The sequence below is a fragment of the Macaca thibetana genome, chromosome X (assembly GCF_024542745.1).
Source record: "Macaca thibetana thibetana isolate TM-01 chromosome X, ASM2454274v1, whole genome shotgun sequence".
Classification (NCBI taxonomy): domain Eukaryota; kingdom Metazoa; phylum Chordata; class Mammalia; order Primates; family Cercopithecidae; genus Macaca; species Macaca thibetana.
The window spans coordinates 50210655-50229666 of NC_065598.1; the positions used below are offsets into that span (position 1 = coordinate 50210655).

At 41.3% G+C, this 19012-nt stretch overlaps 2 protein-coding genes across 4 annotated transcripts in view; one reads left to right on the top strand and one right to left on the bottom strand.

Annotated features, from left to right (window-relative positions):
* The window catches only part of SHROOM4 (shroom family member 4), a 237488-nt gene that overhangs the window by 120828 nt on the left and 97648 nt on the right, over positions 1-19012 (bottom strand). The gene's annotated exons all lie outside the window — the stretch shown is intronic.
* LOC126946572 (endogenous retrovirus group K member 24 Gag polyprotein-like) lies at positions 6966-8471 on the top strand. Its single transcript, XM_050777095.1, has one exon. It carries the CDS (start codon positions 7335-7337, stop codon positions 7896-7898), a length of 564 nt encoding a protein of 187 aa, XP_050633052.1. The 5' UTR covers positions 6966-7334; the 3' UTR covers positions 7899-8471.

Genomic DNA, 19012 nt, shown 5'->3' on the forward strand with positions numbered 1-19012 from the left:
GCTTCGTTAACCAGTGCCCTCAGACCCCTAGAAAGTATGTGTGGGGTGAGGGGAACCCTCATCAATGTCCAAACGAGAGTTTGCCCTGACCCAATTTCATGCGACTATAGTTCCTTCCTTAAATACCATTTGTTCAGTGGGTTTAGTATTTTATACCTCTGTGAGTTAGTCATTATACCTTTTGTGAGGCTTTTCATATAAACAAATTCACAAGTTAGAAAATAAATCCTTTGTCAAGCCAGGTTTTCTGATTGGGATTTAGAAAATATGACCACCATGATATGGCTTTAAAAAGTTTAATATCTGTAGCGTGCATTCAGTGCTAATGGACAATAAGTGATAGTGAAGTTTTGTCAGGTCTGATTCAGATTACCTGTGGCTGCTGTGAGTTATATGGAATTACACAGAGTTTAATGGTTCTCTGGCAATTTGCCTTGGCTCAGGGCCAAGGCAGCTAATGCTTCAATCAAACTGCTCTCCCCACCCCCACCCCAAGACAATTTCAGTTTCTAACTCCTGAGTGGATCTGTGATGAAGCCTTCAATGACACTCTCATACAAATGCCAAAGGGTTTTTTTTTCTCTGTCTCTTTCTCTTCCTTCTTCTTTATGGCTGCGTATATTAAGTGCTCCTGTAGCTTTGCCGAGACAAACTGCCTGGCTGGTGTTTATAAAGAGAACAGCTTTTAAGGTTTGATTAAAACAGAGAAGCCAACAGTCAGGAGAACAGGACAATATTCCTTTTTCTCTGCAGTGCCATCAGATATATCCAATTCACCCTAACATGGGCCCTAGCCCCACCCTGCAGGCCAACTTAAGGCAGCAGCCCTCCCAAATCACTTGAGTAATCGAAGAACATATCCCATCAAAGGCAGATAGCCTGCCTGACAGAAGAATCCCATGCATGGCAAGTTACCCTCCTCTCTTTTAGGAACCCAACTGGCCCTGAAGCTGGGATTCTGCCACAGATTTCTGGCATCACTTTCACATAGTTGAGACAGTGGACAAAGGCCAAGTGAACAAAGGCCAGAAACGTCCTCTACAAACTTGCAAAAAAGGCATGTACAACTCTGAGGTAGAACCATTCTGTGGATAGCAAATATTCTGGGTCCAAACTCTTTCATCAATCGCTGTTCAGCCCTGTCCCCTCAACCTCTCCTAAAACCTCCAGTGGTGCTTCAGCACTAGCACCTCCCGCTATTTAGCTAAAGTGACTCCTGGACCCTTTGTCCAACTGATTCCAATGTCACATTTACTGGCTATTCTAGAGAGAATGCTCATTTTAAGAGACTAGCTGCCATAGAAGCAGCAGGAGGGAAGGGCAGAAACCACAGGATTCCTACTTTGCGCTGATTGCCACTAACTCATTTCAGCTGCTAAGGGGAGGCCCTGTTGGGGGAGCCAGGAGAGGAAATGGGTTCCATGTACAGTCCACTTTAAAGTGTTCACAATTGTGTGCTCAAAAATAGTCTCTACTAAACATTTAGCACGCCCATTAGCACAAGCCATAAAGCTTTAGGCTTTGCTGCACTGTTCGCCCAGGCTGCCTAAGCTGCTTTCCTATGGCAAAATGATTAAATGGTTGGCAAGTCAGATACATGCAGGAAGGATAAAGGAGCTCCAAGGATGGTTAAACCTGGACCCAGGAAGAATGGTTTAATATGACTTCTAAGCACATAAAAAAATTTAGAGGGAAGGACCAGCTGTTCTCAATTTTGATTGAAAGCAGAGCAAAGGAAAAGAAACTGATATTGCAATGAGAGGGACTGATATTAGCAAGGAGGAAGAACTTCCTGCCAGGCAAAATAGGTAAATATTAGACTGAGTGGTCAGTCAATGAAGGTTATGGAATTTCCTTCTTTGGAGTGGCTCTTCTCTCTTTGCTATTTCTGTGTGGTCCTTCCAGCGGGGTCGGGGATGGAGGAAAGAGAGGCAGCCAGAGGTCCAATTTAGTCCCTTTCAGCACTCAGAATCTCTTATTTGCAACATTCCAGGATCTGTAACAGGGTAACTGGGACACTTGAAAAGAAGGAAGCAACGAGAAGCTTGCTGGTCATCTCAAACATTTAGATTTTCCCCAACTTTCTATCCCTCACAATGAGCCAAGCTTTTGCCCTGGCCCCCAAAATCCCAAGAAAGAAAGCAATGTGATGTTCACATTGCCAACAAGCAACAATAATATTAACCAAAAGAATCAAAGTCACAGGCATGTTTGGTAGGGGCAGGCACTAGCCCATCAGTATCTCTGCTAATTTAACCTATAATAACTCTCACAGATTTCTCAAACAACTTAAAACTACCATTTGACCCAGAAATCCTACTACTGAGTATCCAAAAGAAAATAAATTGATCTACCAAAAAGACACACTTGTACGTTCATTGCAGCACTATTCACAATAGCTAAGACATGGAAACCACCTAAGTGCCCATCAATGGTGGATCAGATAAAGAAAATGTGGTAAATATATACCATGGAATACTACGCAGCCATAAAAAGAATGAGATCGTGTCCTTTGTAGCAACATGGATGCAGCTGGAAGTCATTATCCTAAGCAAATTAACACAGGAACAGAAAACCAAATACCACATATTCTCACTTATAAGTGGGAGCTAAACAACGGGTACTCATGGACATAAAAATGGCAGTAATAAACACTGGGGACTACCAGAAGGGAGAGGGAGAGGGATGAGGGTTGAAAAACTATTGGATACTATGCTTAGTACCTAGGTGACGAGATCATTTGTACCCTGAACCTCAGCATCATGAAATACACCCACGTAACAAACCTGCACACGTACCTCCTGAATCTAAAAAGTTGAAATTATTTTAAAAAATGTATACACGTATAAAAATCAAATAAAAACTATCTCACAATCCCTGGGTCATGGAATAGTCTGAATCTTACTACATACCCAATTCCTTGAAGCCTGGGTTTCAACAAATCAGCCTGTCTGCTTTGATAAGCTTCTTTCAAATAAGCCAAAGGCCCTTTGGGTTTTTCATCTAAATCCTACTCAGGCAGACACACTCCTTTGAGTATTCTGTGACTATTTTTGCCCTCAGCCTTGATCTAAGTCTCAAGGAACTGACTAGAGCTCACTCTGAGGACCAAGCCAGAAACATTTTATGTTTACCAGACTTATTTTTACTTTTAAACAAACACAGATGAAAGAGTCCCTGCTGAAAAGAACCACCACTTAATGCTAGCCCTTATACCTTAGTAACATTAAATTAAAATAAATTACAACAAATAATCATTGTTTCACATCAGTTTAAGCTGACAAAGTTAACTGCTGCAATCAATGGGCAACCTTTCACAAGCATTTGCTTAAAAGGAAAAGAAATGCTTCCAGGTGAAACTTATCAAACTGAAGGGCACTGAGGACCAAATCTTATTGTATGCCACCTGGTTTTCTCCCAAAGCATCAGTCAAGGAAAGAAAAGAGATCTCAACACAGCCTCCCAGTTAGAATCATTGACTTCTAACCACCAACAGAGATGATGGTTCAGGGAAGGAAGTTACACAGCATGGTTAAAACCAACACACATGAGGGAAATTTCTGGGGTGATGGTAGTGTTCTATACATTAATAGAAATTTTGGATACACAAGTGCATGGGATGTCAAAACTCACCCAATGGTACACGTCAGATTTTGTATTTCACTGTCTGTAAATTTTACCTTTAAAGGAAAAGAACACGTGTAAACAAACATTGAACTCTAGTAAATAATACACATGCTGAAATTTTAGGGGGACCTGTACTGATGTCCTCAACTTACTTGGAAATGTATCAGAAAATAATATAGATGAGTGAATACAGAAAATCAATACACGAGTAGATATGAAACAAGTATAGCAGGAATAGATTAGTAGAATCTAGGTGATGGGTATATTTAAGTGTTTAATGTAAAATTCAGTTTTTCTGTACATTTAAAACATTCTGTTATAAAATGTCAGAAACACACAAAAACAAGTAAAAATTTGGATTTTTATTGTCCCACAGACCTTTCATTGATGTATGCATTCCAATACGCATTAACTGAAATTGTACTATGTGCGAGGCACTAGTTCAAATCCTGGTTCTGCCATTTAGTGGCAGTGTGACCTTGGGCAAGTCAATTCACCTCTCTGAAACCTGTTTCCTTATTTGTTTAATGGTAAGAATAATAACACCTACCTCACAGGGTGGTTATTGTTGAAATTACACTTCAATTGCTGACCACCTATTGAGAGCTATATTGAGTAGGGAACTCTCAATTAAGTGCTACTTGTTCCTCTCCCCTGTGGGATCTGTAGGGTCTCAACTATGGAAATTCTTTTGTGTCAGCTTCAGCTTGATTGCTAAGCACTTTTTGTTTCATGAAAATTGCAGCCTGGGCCACGGCCTTATATTATGGTGGGTATATAGTGTTCATATGTTTCAACTGACTCCCTGACACTCAATTGAGTTTTGGTTTTCAAACTCCCCTTTGCAAACAAGAAAAATAAGAAAGATTACCCTTCACAGCCTCTGGTAACCATCCTTCTACAACAGGGTGACTATAGTAAATAGTAACTTCATTGTAAATGTTAAAATAACTAAAATAGTGTAATTGCATTATTTGTAACTCAAAGGGTAAATGCTTGAAAGGATAGCTACCCCATTCTCCATGATGTGATTATTTCACATTGCATGCCTGTATCAAAACATCTCAGGTAACCCATAAACACCTATTATGTACCCCCAAATTAACTGAAAAATAGAAACTTTCTGAAAGGAGTATAAAGCAAAATTTAAGCAAGAGATTAAAGCTGGAGTGTGGTCTAAGGTAGGTCTGCCTACATTCATTTGAACCCATGGTCAAAATACTTGATCATTAACTCACTCTCTTGCTCACCTTTTCTCATAGTTCTGACATCTTTTCCAGTTCTGGGATGACTCCCCGCAAAAAGGGATCCTATCATTTGGAAAACAAGCTCAATCCTTGTTGGTTTCCTTTTCAGTTCATTTCCTGAGAGGATTCTCTCAGCACTCTTCCCCTTGATGCATATCCCATCATTCACTTATTGGTATGAGAGAGGTGAAACAGTCTGCTTTTCAAGGGTAGGTTTATGCTCCTCTGCAAGGGGTGGCCTCTGGCTTTCCTGAGTCCCCTACCTGGTTTGAGGCAACAGGAAGGTTGACTGTTCTGCCAGGAAAGCACTGCCAAACTCTGGGTCTGAGCAAACAACTTGAGAGCAGGCAAGTGGGTATCCACCCCAGGAGATAATAAAGCACAGCAGAGCAGAAACCTAGGCCTGAGAAGCTGTCCAGGAGGGTTCTTTATGAGCCTGTTTAACAGCAGAGCTCTATGTAGCACAGGAAATCATGCACCCAAAGTGCAGCAGACTTTATAGTGGTCAGACCTAATCAGGCTATAATTAAGGCATTTTAGGAGGCAAAAAGTCTTTGGCAGCAATGATGTCTACACAAGAGAGTGATGTCAAGCAATTATTTGTCACTGAGACTCAACATCTAGCCCAAAGATTTGGGCCAGGCACAGTAGCTTATGCCTGTAATCACAGCACTTTGGGAGGCCTAGGTGGAGGGATTGCTTGAGCCCAGGAGTTCAAGACCAGCCTGGGCAACATAGGGAGGCCCTGTCTCTAAAAATGTTTTTAATTAGCTGGGCATGGTGTCTTGTGCCTATGGTCCCAGCTACTCAGGAGGCTGAAGTGGGAGGATTGCTTGAACCTACCTAGGAGGTTGAAGCTGCAGTAAGCCATGATTGCCCCACTGCACTCCCACCTGGGTGACTTGTCTCAAAAAACAGAAATAAAAATAAATTTAAAAATAACCCTAAGGTTCACCCTGTCCTCACAGTGCCACCCACCATACTGATGGGATTGATTAAAGTAGCACTTGAAAACATGAAAAGATTGCTTTATTTTCTTCCATTCAACAAGTTGTCTCTTCACTGTTTATTGCTTCCTTTTTTGTGCAGAAGCTTTTAAATTTAGTATGGTCCCATTTGTCTATTGTTTTTGTTGCCTGTACTTTTGAGGTCTCAGCCATAAAATCTTTGCCCAGACCAATGTCCTGAAGAGTTTTCCCTAGGTTTTTCTCCAGTTATTTTATACTTTCAGGTCTTATGTTTAAGTCTTTAATTATCTTGATTTGATTTTTGTATATGGTGAGAGATATAAAAATCATTTCATTCTTCTGCATTTGCTCATTGAGCTTTCCAAGCACCATTTATTGAAAAGGGTTTCCTTTCCCCACTGTATGCTGTTAGTGCCTTTGTCAAAAATCTGTTGGCTTTATTTATTTACTTACATGGCTTTATTTCTGAGTTCTTTATTCTTTTCCATTGGCCTATGTGTCTGTTTTCATACCAACAGCATGCTGTTTTGGTTATTACAGCCTTGTAATATATTTTGAAGTTAGGAGGTGATGCCTGAAGCTTTGCTCTTTTTGCTAAGCATTGTTTTAGCTATTTGGGCTTTTTTTCGCTTTCATACAAACTTTAGGATTATTTTTTCCAATTCTGTGAAAAATATTTGCAAACTATTCATCCAACAATGGGCAATATATTGTATATTTCAAAGTATCTAGAAGAAAGGACTTGAGATGTTACCAACACAGAAATAATAAATACTCAAGGTATGGATACCCCAAATACACTGACTTGATCATTACACATTATATGCCTGTGTTGGGAGCAAGCCCCCCAAAATCCGACCATAAACTGGCCCCAAACACTGGCCATAAACAAAATCTCTGTAGCACTGTGTCATGTTCATAATGGCCCTAATGCCCAAGCTGGAACGTTGTGGGTTTACGGGAATGAGGGCAAGGAACACCTGGCCCACCCAAGGCGGAAAACCGCTTAAAGGCATTCTTAAGCCACAAACAACAGCATGCGCATCTGTGTCTTAAGAGCATGTTCCTGCTGCAGTTAACTAGCCCAACCTATTCATTTAATTTGGCCCATCCCTTCGTTTCCCATAAGGGATGCTTTTAGTTAATTTAATATCTATAGAAACAATGCTAATGACTGGTTTGCTGTTAATAAATATGTAGGTAAATCTCTGTTCAGGGCTCTCAGCTCTGAAGGCTGTGAGATCCCTGATTTCTCACTTCACACCTCTATATTTCTGTGTGTGTGTCTTTAATTCCTCTAGCGCCACTGGGTTAGGGTCTCCCTGACCGAGCTGGTCTCGGCAAGTGGCGTCCATTCATGGGGGCTCGAATCCAGGTCGAAAGGTCGCTGGAGCGATGGTTGGAATGGAAAACTAGCTGGAGGACACCCGAGTACTCTTAAAGCAATCCCTGTGGTGAGTAAGAAGGGGAGCTCGGAAGCGTCAGGGTAATAATGGGACAGGTATGGGGTCTGGTTCGTTCCACCTTGGAACTTTTTCACACTAATGAGGAGGAGGAAGGAGAGTATAGCGAAGTAACAGAAGAGGTTACAGAGCATGTTTATTTACCAGCTAAAGCTAAAGCAGCAAAGGCAGGAGAGGTTCATCACTACCCTTCTGCACCCCCTCATCATTATTTTGAAGAAAATGCCCCCCCAGATCTTTCTTTTCCAGAGGACACTGGGCGAAAACTAGTTGCCCCAGTGACTGTTCGAGCAGCACCTCAAGTGACCACTCTTAGTTCTATTCAGGCAGGAATTCAGCAAGCTAGACGAGAGGGTGATTTAGAGGCTTGGCAGTTCCCTGTTAGAATACACCCCCCAGATCAAGAGGGAAATATTATAGCTACATTTGAGTCTTTTCCTTTTAAATTACTCAAAGAATTAAAACAAGCAATAAATCAGTACAGACCAGGTTCTCCTTTTGTAATGGGACTGTTAAAGAATGTTGCTGTTTCCAGTCGGATGATTCCTACTAACTGGGACACTCTTACTGGAGCTTGTCCAACTGCTGCTTAGTTCTTACAATTTAAAACTTGGTGGGCAGATGAAGCTTCCATTCAGGCTGCTCGCAATGCCCAGGCCCAACCTCAAATTAATATAACTGCAGACCAACTTTTGGGGGTTGGCAGCTGGGCTGGTTTGGATGCAAAACTGGTCATGCAGGATGATGCCATAGAACAGCTAAGAGGAGTATGCATTAGAGCTTGGGAAAAAATCACTTCAGGTGGAGAACAATACCCTTCCTTTAGTGCTATAAAATAGGGACCCAGAGAACCATATGTTGATTTTATAGCTCGGTTACAGGAGTCTCTTAAAAAGATGATTGCAGATTTGGCTGCTTAGGATATAGTACTGCAGTTATTAGCTTTCGACAATGCTAATCCCGATTGCCAGGCTGCTCTGTGACCTATCAGAGGGAAAGCACATTTAGTTGATTATATCAAGGCCTGTGATGGTATCAGAGGTAATCTGCATAAAGCTACCTTGTTGGCACAGGCAATGGCAGGACTGAGAGTGGATAAAGGAAATACTCCATTTCCTAGAGCTTGTTTTAACTGTGGGAAGCATGGTCACACTATGTTCAGATGATCTGAACAAAATGGTCAGATGGTAGAAATGATAAGAAGTATGGCAAAAGTTTCTATTATCTGGAACCATGGCAGTATAGTGGCACCTCAACCTCAAATGATATGGCCCACTCTAGGAGCTAAACATAAGGATTTGTGGAAACTATTAAATGCTCTTAATAAGATCAAAATTTGGGAAAGAATAAAAAAGCATCTAGAAGGACACTCTACAAACTTGTTTTTGGGTATAGCAAAATTTAAAATATATATATTTAAAGCATCCCAGGCACACCTGACCTTAATGCCAGGAACTAGAGTGCTTAAAGGAGCTGCAGACAAATTAGCAGCTAGTAACCCATTTAAATGGATAAAAACACTTGGAAGCTCTGTGATTTCAATGATGACTATGCTTTTAATCTATGTTGTTTGTCTGTGTATAGTCTGCAGATGTGGATCCTGACTCCTGCGAGAAGTAGCTCACTGTGACAAAGCTGCCCTTGCTTTTATCTCTTTGCAAATCAAAGAAGGGAGACACATTGGGAGCAAGCCCCCCAAAATCGGCCATAAACTGGCCCCCAAAACTGGCCATAAACAAAATCTCTGTAGCACTGTGACATGTTCATAATAACCCTAATGCCCAAGCTGGAAGGTTGTGGGTTTACAGGAATGAGGGCAAGGAACACCTGGCCCGCCCAAGGCAGAAAACCGCTTAAAAGGCATTCTTAAGCCACAAACAATAGCATGAGCATCTGTGTCTTAAGGGCGTGTTCCTGCTGCAGTTAACTAGCCCAACCTATTCCTTTAATTTGGCCCATCCCTTCATTTCCCATAAGGTATACTTTTAGTTAATTTATTATCTATAGAAACAATTCTAATGACTGGTTTGCTATTAATAAATATGTGGATAAATCTCTGTTCAGGGCTCTCAGCTCTGAAGGCTGTGAGACCCTTAATTTCCCACTTCACACCTCTATATTTCTGTGTGTGTGTCTTTAATTCCTCTAGCACCACTGGGTTAGGGTCTCCCCAACCGAGCTAGTCTTGGCATGCATGTAACAAATATTCACATGTACCTCTTAAATATGTAGAATATTATGTATCAATAAAAGAAAAAAAGGGAAAAACTGGACAATGGGGTGGGAGATTCCTTTATATTTAAATAATATTTGCTATTTTAAAAATGCACTTCAACCCTTTTAAATTATAACTTTAATTTACAGTGTGTTAAGATAGCAACACAGGATAGGAGAGTGCAACTTTTAATGATAGGATATGTGAGACTCTGCAGTCAAATAATCCTTCCTGAAAAAGTTGATACACTTTCCCAACCAGTTATTAGAGGCCCAATCTTCTGCAATTCCCAGAGGATATGCTACAGAAGATCATGAAGCTTCAGAGAATACTGTTCTTCCAGTGAAGGTCCATGTTCAGTGACATTTTGAGACCCTGTTACATGGAGAGTCTTAGTTTTCAGACTGTTGATCAGAAGTGCTAGGGAATATGTGCCAGTCAACCAAAACAGATGGAGAGGAGGGAGAAAAAAGTTCATTACACTGTTATTTACTCATTGTTTTCTATAGACTCTACCCCTTACTGTGTCCATAAAATACAAAATAAGAAGGCTGTTTGGGGGTTTTGCTTATATATGTATCTATGTTATACAGGTTTTCTCAAATCCCTCTTATCGCTTGATATGCTCCTGACATTCTGCCTACCCCTTCCCTGTGAAGCCTGAATAGGTTAGTAATGCCTGTGTACTCCTGGAGCACTCTGCACACACCTCTACTCTTGTGTTCACTTACTAAGTAGTACTGAAGTTGTCTGTTCATAAGTCTGTCTCCCCTACTCTACTGGGCAGGGGGTCTCTCTCATACCTGTGTTCCCAACACCTATGGGTGCTTAGTAGATGTGTGTTGCACTGTTTGGGGAAACTTAAGGTTAGTACTCAGGTTTTATTTTAAACTTTCAATCTAACAGTGCCTTGTACACAGTAGGTGTTATGTCTACACATCCTCTCTGATGATAGTAACTTTTAAAAGGCCTCAGAAAACAAATAACCTGATTAAAAATGGGCAAAAGAACTGCCAAAACATTCCTCAAAAGAAGACACGGCAAATGGCCAGCAGGCATATAAAAATATGCTCAACATCACCAATCATCAGGGAAATACAAATCAAAATCACAATGAGATATCACTTCATACCTGTTAGGATGGCTATTATCAAAAAGACAAGAGTGAAGTGTTGGTGAGGCTGTGGAGGAAAGGTGGTGGTGAGGTGCTGTGGTGAGGCTTGCACAGCGGTGGTGGGAATGTAAATTAGTGCAGCCATTATGAAAAACGGTATCAAGGTTCCTCAAAAAATTAAAATAAAACTACCCTATGATCCAACCATCCTACTTCTGGGTATATATTCCAAAAAAAAAGGAAACCAGTATCTTGAAGAGATATCTGCACACCCATATTCATGGCAGCATTATTCACAATAGCCAAGATATTAAGTGTCCATCAATGGATGAATGGATAAATAAAATGTGGTAAATATATACAATGAAACACTATTCAACCTTAAAAATGAAGGAAATCCATCATTTGTGGCAACATGGATGAACCTGGAGGACATTATGTTAGGTGAAATAAGCCAGGTACAGAAAGACAAATACTGCATGATTTCACTCATATGTGAGAGCTTATTAGAACTATTAGAATCAAAGAGTAGAATAGTGTTTACCAGTGGTGGGGGCAGAGAAGCAGGGGGAAGGGGTTTGGGGAAGATGTTGGTCAAAGGATACAAAATTTCAGTTAGATAGGAGGAATAAGTTCAAGAGATGTATTGTACAACATAGTGACTATAATTAGAACAATGTATCATATTCTTGAAAATCACAGAGATTTTAAGTGCTCTCACCAAAAAAATGATAGGTATGTGAGGTAATGTATATGTTAATTCGTTCAATTTAGCCATTCCACTGTGTCTACATATTTCAATACATCCTGTTGTACACCATAAATATATATAATTTTTATGTCAATTAAAAATAATTAATTTTGTACAAAGGTTTCAAAGGTATATGGCACCTTATGTGACTTACCAAATGTCTTCACATTATTTCACATGATCCCTATCAACAGCCTGTTTAGAAGCAAGTCAGACATTATAACAACTGCCATTTGACACATAAGGGAATTGGCTTGGAGCAATTAACTGACTGTCTAAGGCCACACAGCTAATATGAACTCAGTGGATACTTTGAATCTACCCTATTGTTTTCCAGTGCCCATGTTTCTCTCCTTTTTATAAAGATAGAACTGAGAAACTTTGATACCTATATGGTTTCCCGGACTTGTTGTTAGGTTCCTCTCACTTCAGCTAGAGAAGAACAAAGTAATGATGTACCCTGATACCCGCCGGCAGTCATCATGAACAGTTGAATCAACCAATCTTAAAGCCTGCCTCTTCCCTAGAATTCTCGTTATGTGAGATAATACATTTCCTAATTGTTTAAGCCAGTTAGAATCTGGGTTTCAGTTACTTGCAGCCTGAGTCATATCTGACGTATGATGCCTGCTTCCCAGGAAGACTAAATTTCATAAAGATAGGGCTCCAGACATTCTCCCAGTCTAGTCTTCTCTACAGCACTTCCAGGCTGGCTCACTACAAGGGACTATTCTTGCAGGGGTAAGGAGGATCCATCTCAGAGAAAGGGTGCCAGAGGGTTTCCTGAAATAAAAGTTAACTTGTTGCTGAAGGGATCACCAGTTATAAAGCCATGTTTTTTGTTTGTTTGTTTGTTTGTTTTTTTGAGACAGAGTCTCACTCCGTCACCAGGCTGGAGTGCGTTGGTGCGATCTCAGCTCACTGCAACCTCCACCTCCCGGGTTCAAGTGATTCTCCTGCCTCAGTCTCCCGAGTAGCTGGGACTACAGGCGCATGCCACCACACCCAGCTGATTTTTTGTATTTTTAGCAGAGATGGGGTTTTACCATGTTGGCCAAGATGGTCTCGATCTATCTCTTGACCTCGTGATCCACCCACCTCGGCCTCCCAAAGTGCTGGGATTACATGCCTGAGCCGCCGTGCCTGGCTTGAAGCCATGTTAATTGGTTGCAGCAGAAGCCAGCAACAAATCAGAAGAGATTTAATGTATTCTCCACCTCAACCCCACACACCAATGTCTCTCTTGGCAATGCTGGGAGAGAAGGGGCAAGAACATTTACATCACTTCCACCAGATAGTCCTTCAGCCCCCTTAAAAAGACTGCAAGCCAGCATCTCCCCAGAAGGCAGCAGTCTTCAATTACTCACATTAGGGCAGCAGTTTTCACCCCAAATCCCAAAAGGCTTTCCGGCACTGTGGGTAAGGAAAAGTTCCAGAGAGATGACTTTATGTCTCAGTTCCATTAAACATTCATTGTGTGGCTGAGATGTACTCTTGGAATACTTCCATTTCCCCAGTAATAGAATGGAAATAATACTTCCTCTTTCCCTCCCTTCCAAGAACACTGGAAATGTGAATAACATTCATGAGGTCTGCATGAAGACCAAGAAAGTGCCCTGCACCAGGTTCAGGCCTAGGTCCTGGAGGTTTTTAAAAGATTACAAACAGAATGGCTCCATCTAACAACAACCTCTATGATAAGCAACAAACATATACTGGGTGTCCACTATGTGCTGGGTCCAGAGCTTGGCTTTGGGGCTACATTGGTGAGGAAGCCACTTGTCCCTACTCTCAAAGAGTTCCCAATATTGTGGTAGAGACAGGCGCATAAATCCAGATATGGAATATAATAATTTCAACGTTGCTGATATCTGTGTGGAAAAGTTGTGAGAGATAAGCTGGAAACATGTGCTGGGATGAGATGAATCATGAATGCAAAAGTAATCCTAAACATATATAAAAACCAGTATAGCAGCAGCAGCACCAACAAGGCAGAATATATGCAAGTTAGTGCATGGAACAATGTCCTCCAGGTCCCTTGCTGTGCTGGGCACTAACCCTTTAGTGGCTGGGTCCAAGAGTGGGGAGAGGCAGCTGGGGCAGCAGGAGGGGTCTTGAAGGGGCTCAAAGAAGCAGCTGGTATCAAAGGATCCCATAATTTTAACAAGAAGCGTGGTCATATCAGTGAATACTAGTTAAATACAGTCCTGCTTCTATGTCATGTGAATGAGCATGAGTGCTACTTTGTGGTCATCCAGGAGCCCCAAAATGTCATTGGGTTGGAAACACACTTTAGCAACAGTGTGGAAGATGGGCTAGATTGGGGCAGCATGAAGTCAGACAGATAAGCAGGAAGGCTTTGTAATACACCAAGGAAGATGGATGATGTCCCGAATTACTGAAGTGGCAGGCCCAAAGATGATTACATAAATCTCCATTTCTATAGATCTTCTTTGTTTCTAAGAATTCTCCAGTCTTTTTATTCTCATGGCTACAATCTCCTAGCCCAATGCAAACTTACACACACACATGCATGCTTGTGTGCAGATCCTGCTTCAGTATGTATACTCAACTAGTGGCTGGCAGGCTGTAATTATGGCAGGCAAGAGGCCTGCCAAGAAAAATTCATTCAAATACTGAGGTCATCCTATTCCCAGCTGCAAGAGAATGGCTATGGTATAAACTCTGCCTTCATAAACCCAAACTATATTTTTGGATAGTCTTCTCTATTTTTCCAAGCACAGTCACACAATTATCTCATTTGTTCTCTTAACAATAGTTCTAGGAGGTCAGTAAGGCTGATATTATTTAGCTCCAATGTAGAGACAGGAAAAGTCCTTCAAAGAGAAAGGACTTGCCTAAGGTCATTCACAATGAGTCAGTAGTGACTCTAGGACTAAGATGCCTTCTACTTCTTGGTCCCATGTTCCTCTCAATCTTCCACATAACCTCCTTCAGATACAATTTCAGATCATTTCTGTTGCAAAATAATATTCATTCTATCTATTCTAATACTCATTTCTAAGAGAATTCTGTGGATAACTCAGAGTCACCAATTTTATCTTCCAAGTCCTTGCTCAGGTCTCACCATTCCCTCCAGGAAATTTTCCCTGGTAACTATAGTTCAGTAACCTCAACCCCTTCTCTAAATATTTACTCTCAGTATTAATGTGTTAGTGCTTTATACTCTCATGTTGTGTTCAGATTACTCCATCTGTGACTTGTCCTTTTCTTCTCCCCGCCTAGCACAAGATTTGGCACATAAGGGAACACTTACTAAAGTGTTGTTAATGGATGGCTTGATCCATTAAAGCCTAACTCTGGCATCAGACTGCCTGCAATTTCCAGTCAACAACAAAGCACTCTGAATATGTGTGTTTGTGTGTGTGCACACATGTGTGTGCATGCGTGTCTATGCACCACTCATCTAGTGACCCCGAGGGTAACTAACTCAATGCTGTCAAGATGCAGCATCAGCACATAGTTATTTTACATTCCAGTAGGAATTGAAGCAAGGAAACTTTTCTCCCTAATTTTTTCAAAATAAATATTGCTCTGGTTCCAAGTGGTATATTTTTGACATCTTGTGTACATTTCTGAAATAGAGTCCAGATGAGAAACCAGCTAATGTGTATGTCCATTCCAATATGACAACAGTAGATTCCCACTCATAGGCAATTTCATTTCTGAAATCTCAATTGCAGAAAAAAGATTAAGGGGAGCATGTTCGCAGGAAGGAGTAAGGCTGACATGAAGTGACTGCTAAACAATCTGTTTGAGGCTTGGGGGCAAGACAAGGACATGGGGAAGAAAAGAAGGGGATGCAAAAATTTCTTCCCTCTCCTCTAGTGATTGCCTACACAGATTTTTAAGGGACATGAAAGGGAAAGCAGCTGATGGCTGCTCCCAACAAGGCAGGATAATTGCAAAATATCATTTAGACATGAGGGTAACCAAAGGCAGGTGAACCCCAAGAAGACAGGTAAACAGGCCCTAGGGAACACCATCCACTTAGTTGTCTGGTGAGAAACTCCTCCTTAGAGTCCCCAGCTGAGAGTAAAGGAATCATTTTTCTGTTTGTTCTACAACATACAATATTGCCCAAGTACTACTGGGCAATATTGCCAAGATACTACTATGTATCAAGTACTGTGCTTGGCACTTACCAATATAAACCTTTTTGCCTTGTAGTGATTCATACTCCCATTTTACAGATGAAGAAACTGAGAGACTAAGTCTTTTACTCATCATCCCATAGTCTGTCTGACTCTATCATGTAGGTTCTTTCCATTGCACAACTCTGCCTTCCCAAGGTATGTTCAGTGAGATCTGGCAACAAGAAGAAAGCTGAAAACCCCTCGCTAGCAAGCCTAAGGTTTCATAGAGGCACTTAGTCTTAAATGAAGAGTGGGATTATAGCCTAACGGAGAAAAAGAAGGAAAGCGCATTCATTCCCGGCTGAAGGAATAGCAGATGGAAAGGCACTGATGTGGGCAAGAAAAAAAAAGTTCAAGAAAATATAAATAGTTTTGTGGGATCACCTGAGGGTGAGGACAGGTGATAGAATACGAAGCAAGAGCAACTAAGGCCAGATTATAAAGGGTTTCTTTTCATATGCCATGTTAGGGAATGTGGATTTTCTCCTGGAGATGAGACAGACTAGAAGAGAGTATTGATATCGATCTCTGATCTCTGTTTTGAAAAGATCACTGTGGCACTGACTGCATGTAGGGGCACTGAGCCAGGAAAATCTGGCAATAATCAAGGCAAGAGTCATGGGGATGAACCAAGTGAGGCCTAGCTCAGAAACTACTGACTCCAGAACAGTCGCTACCAGAAAGGGGTCTGGATCCAGACCCCAAGAGAGGGTTCTTGGATCTCGCACAACAAAGAATTCAGAGTGAGTCCATAAAGTGAAAGCAAGTTTATTAAGGAAGTAAAAGAATAAGGAATGGTTAATCTGTAGGCAGAGCAGACCCGAGGGCTGCTGGTTGCCCATTTTTATGGTTATTTCTTAATGATATGCTAAACAACGGGTGGATTATTCATGCCTCCCCTTTTTAGACTATATAGGGTAACTTCCCGATGTTGCATGGCATTTGTAAACTGTCATGGTGCTGGTGGGAGTGTAACAGTGAGGACAACCAGAGGTCACTCTGGTCGCCATCTTGGTTTTGGCTGGCTTCTTTAATGCAAACTGTTTTATCAGCAAGGTCTTTAGGACCTGTATCTTGTGCCGACCTCCTGCCTCATCCTGTGCTAAGAATGCCTTAACCTCCTGGGAATGCAGCCCAGCAGGTCTCAGCCTCATTTTACCCAGCTTCTATTCAAGATAGAGTGGCTCTGGTTCAAACACCTCTGACACAGTCACTGCAAATCAGCCTCAATCTTTAACCTCAAAGCTAGGATTCCAGACTTTGTAACATGTACCCCCATAGCCCTTAAATACTGCATGTGTTGCTTTGGCCTAAAAACTAGTAACAAGTCTTGCTTTGTCCTCTGGGGCCTCCTCATTTGTCTCCATTTTCTAAGCTGGCGGCTTTGTGGCTCCCCTGGGCCTAGCCTAGCCCAGCTGGCTGGGGGTGGTGGAGAGAAGTCAGGTAGGATCCAAGCAGAAAGGGCCATGATTAGCACATGTTTCACATTCCCCACATTGCATGGCAATTCCCAACAAAATCCTACAGGATTGTTTTCTTAAAGATTTGGGAGGAGTTTGGGGCTTCTTCTCTTTCTTTCTTCTTTGCTTTATTCTGTTTCTGGACTGCAGCTATTTCCTCTGTCCTTGAGTTAAGTAATACCAGAGAGGGAGTTAAAATGAAAGCTTGCAGCAATGCAGAAAAGATGTTTCTAGAGAAGTCCAGAGGAAGGATGGAAATCTAGCATGGGGGGCCACAGCAGTATTATGGGAAGGCCAGGGAATGTGGCTGCTGGGGGTGGGGCTTCAGCTAAAGCAAGTGTATAGAAGTTAGGCAAAAACCTAGCTAAGGGAAGGGCCCCCCTGACTCTCAGGCCTGCTTCAGTCCTTGACTTGTCTGCATTTAGCACTCAGTAGATTTTCCTCTGGTTATCAGTACCTGCTAAAACCTCAGCACAGCCCTAAGGTGTGGACTCTCCCTTTAACCAAGGAAATTAAAGCATTAAAATGAACCAAAAGCATTTAATGGGTAAAGGCAACCAGCAGTACACTCATGGGAATCCCACACTCCTAAATAACAGGAGGGTCTTGCAAAAGCCTTCCAGGCTTGCTTCCTTCCTTCCGTCCATCCTTCCTTTCATCTCTCACTCTCTCTCTCCATGAATTTCTGAAATAGAACCCAGATGAAAAACCAGTTCATGTGTATGTCTGTCCCATCTGAGAACAGTAGATTCTGACTCATGGGCAATTTCATTCCAGAAATCTCAATTGCAGAAAAAAGATTAGAAGAGCAGGTTTTATTTTATTTTCTATCTCCCTCCCTTTCCATCATTTCCCTTGAGATAGCATACATCAATAAGTAGCATGTAGGGAAGTACTGATTGTTTCTTAATTTATAGCTTTATTGAGATATAATTTACACACAATAAAGTTACCATACCATAAAATTTATCCATTTAAGTGAAATGCAATGATTTTTTAGTATATTTAAAGAGTTGTACAACCATCACCACAACCTAATTTTAGAACATCTCCATTGTCCTCAAAAAGAAACTGTAAAGGTATTAATTAAGAAATAATCAGTGCTTCCCTACATGCTACTTATTAACATATGTGATCTCAAGGGAAATGATGGAAAGGAAGGGGGATAGAAAATGAAATAAAACCTGTTCTGCTAATCTTTTTTCTGCAATTGGGATTTCAGGAATAAAACTCCCATGAGTCTCAATCTACTATTCTCAAATGGGACAGGCATACACATGAGCAGTTTCTCATCTGGGCTCTATTTCAGAAATGTGTGGGGGGAGGGAGGGAGAGAGCGAGCGAGCGAGCGAGAGACAGAAACAGAGAGAGAAACAGAGGGAGAAACAAACAGGCCTGGGTGGTTTCTGCAAGACCCTCCTATTCTTTAGGAGTGTGGGCTTCCTATGAGTGTACTGCTGGCTGCCTTTACCCGCTAAATGCTTTTGGTTCATTCTGATGCTTTAATTTCCTTGGTTAGAGGGGAGAGTCCACACCTTGAGGGTATGCTGGGGCTGTAGCAGGTGCTGATGACCAGAGCTTTGAGCTCACATACTGTCAGTCCATGTTCCCACTCCCAGCCCTAAGCAACCACAAATCACTTTTTGCCTCTGTAGATTTGCCTTTTACTATAAATGGAATCATATAGTACTGTATGTGGTATTTTGTGTCTGATTTATTTAACGTAGCATAATGTTTTTAAGTTTCATCCATGTCATTGCATGTAGTTTTATTCTTTTTATTGCTGACAAATATGCCATTGTATGGTGTGGGTATACCACATTTTGTTATCCATTTGCCAGTTGATGGGCATTTGTATATTTCCACATTTTGACTATTACAAATAATGCTGCTATGTACATTTTTGGACAAATTTCTGTGTGGTCAAATGTTTTCATTTCTTTTGGGTAAATATCCAGGAGTGGAATTGCTGGGTCATAGAGCAATTTAAGCTAAAATGACAAGGAACTG

What these genes read in the sequence shown, in the direction of transcription:
- LOC126946572 (XM_050777095.1), top strand. Translation starts at nt 7,335, where the DNA reads ATGGGACAGGTATGGGGTCTGGTTCGTTCCACCTTGGAACTTTTTCAC.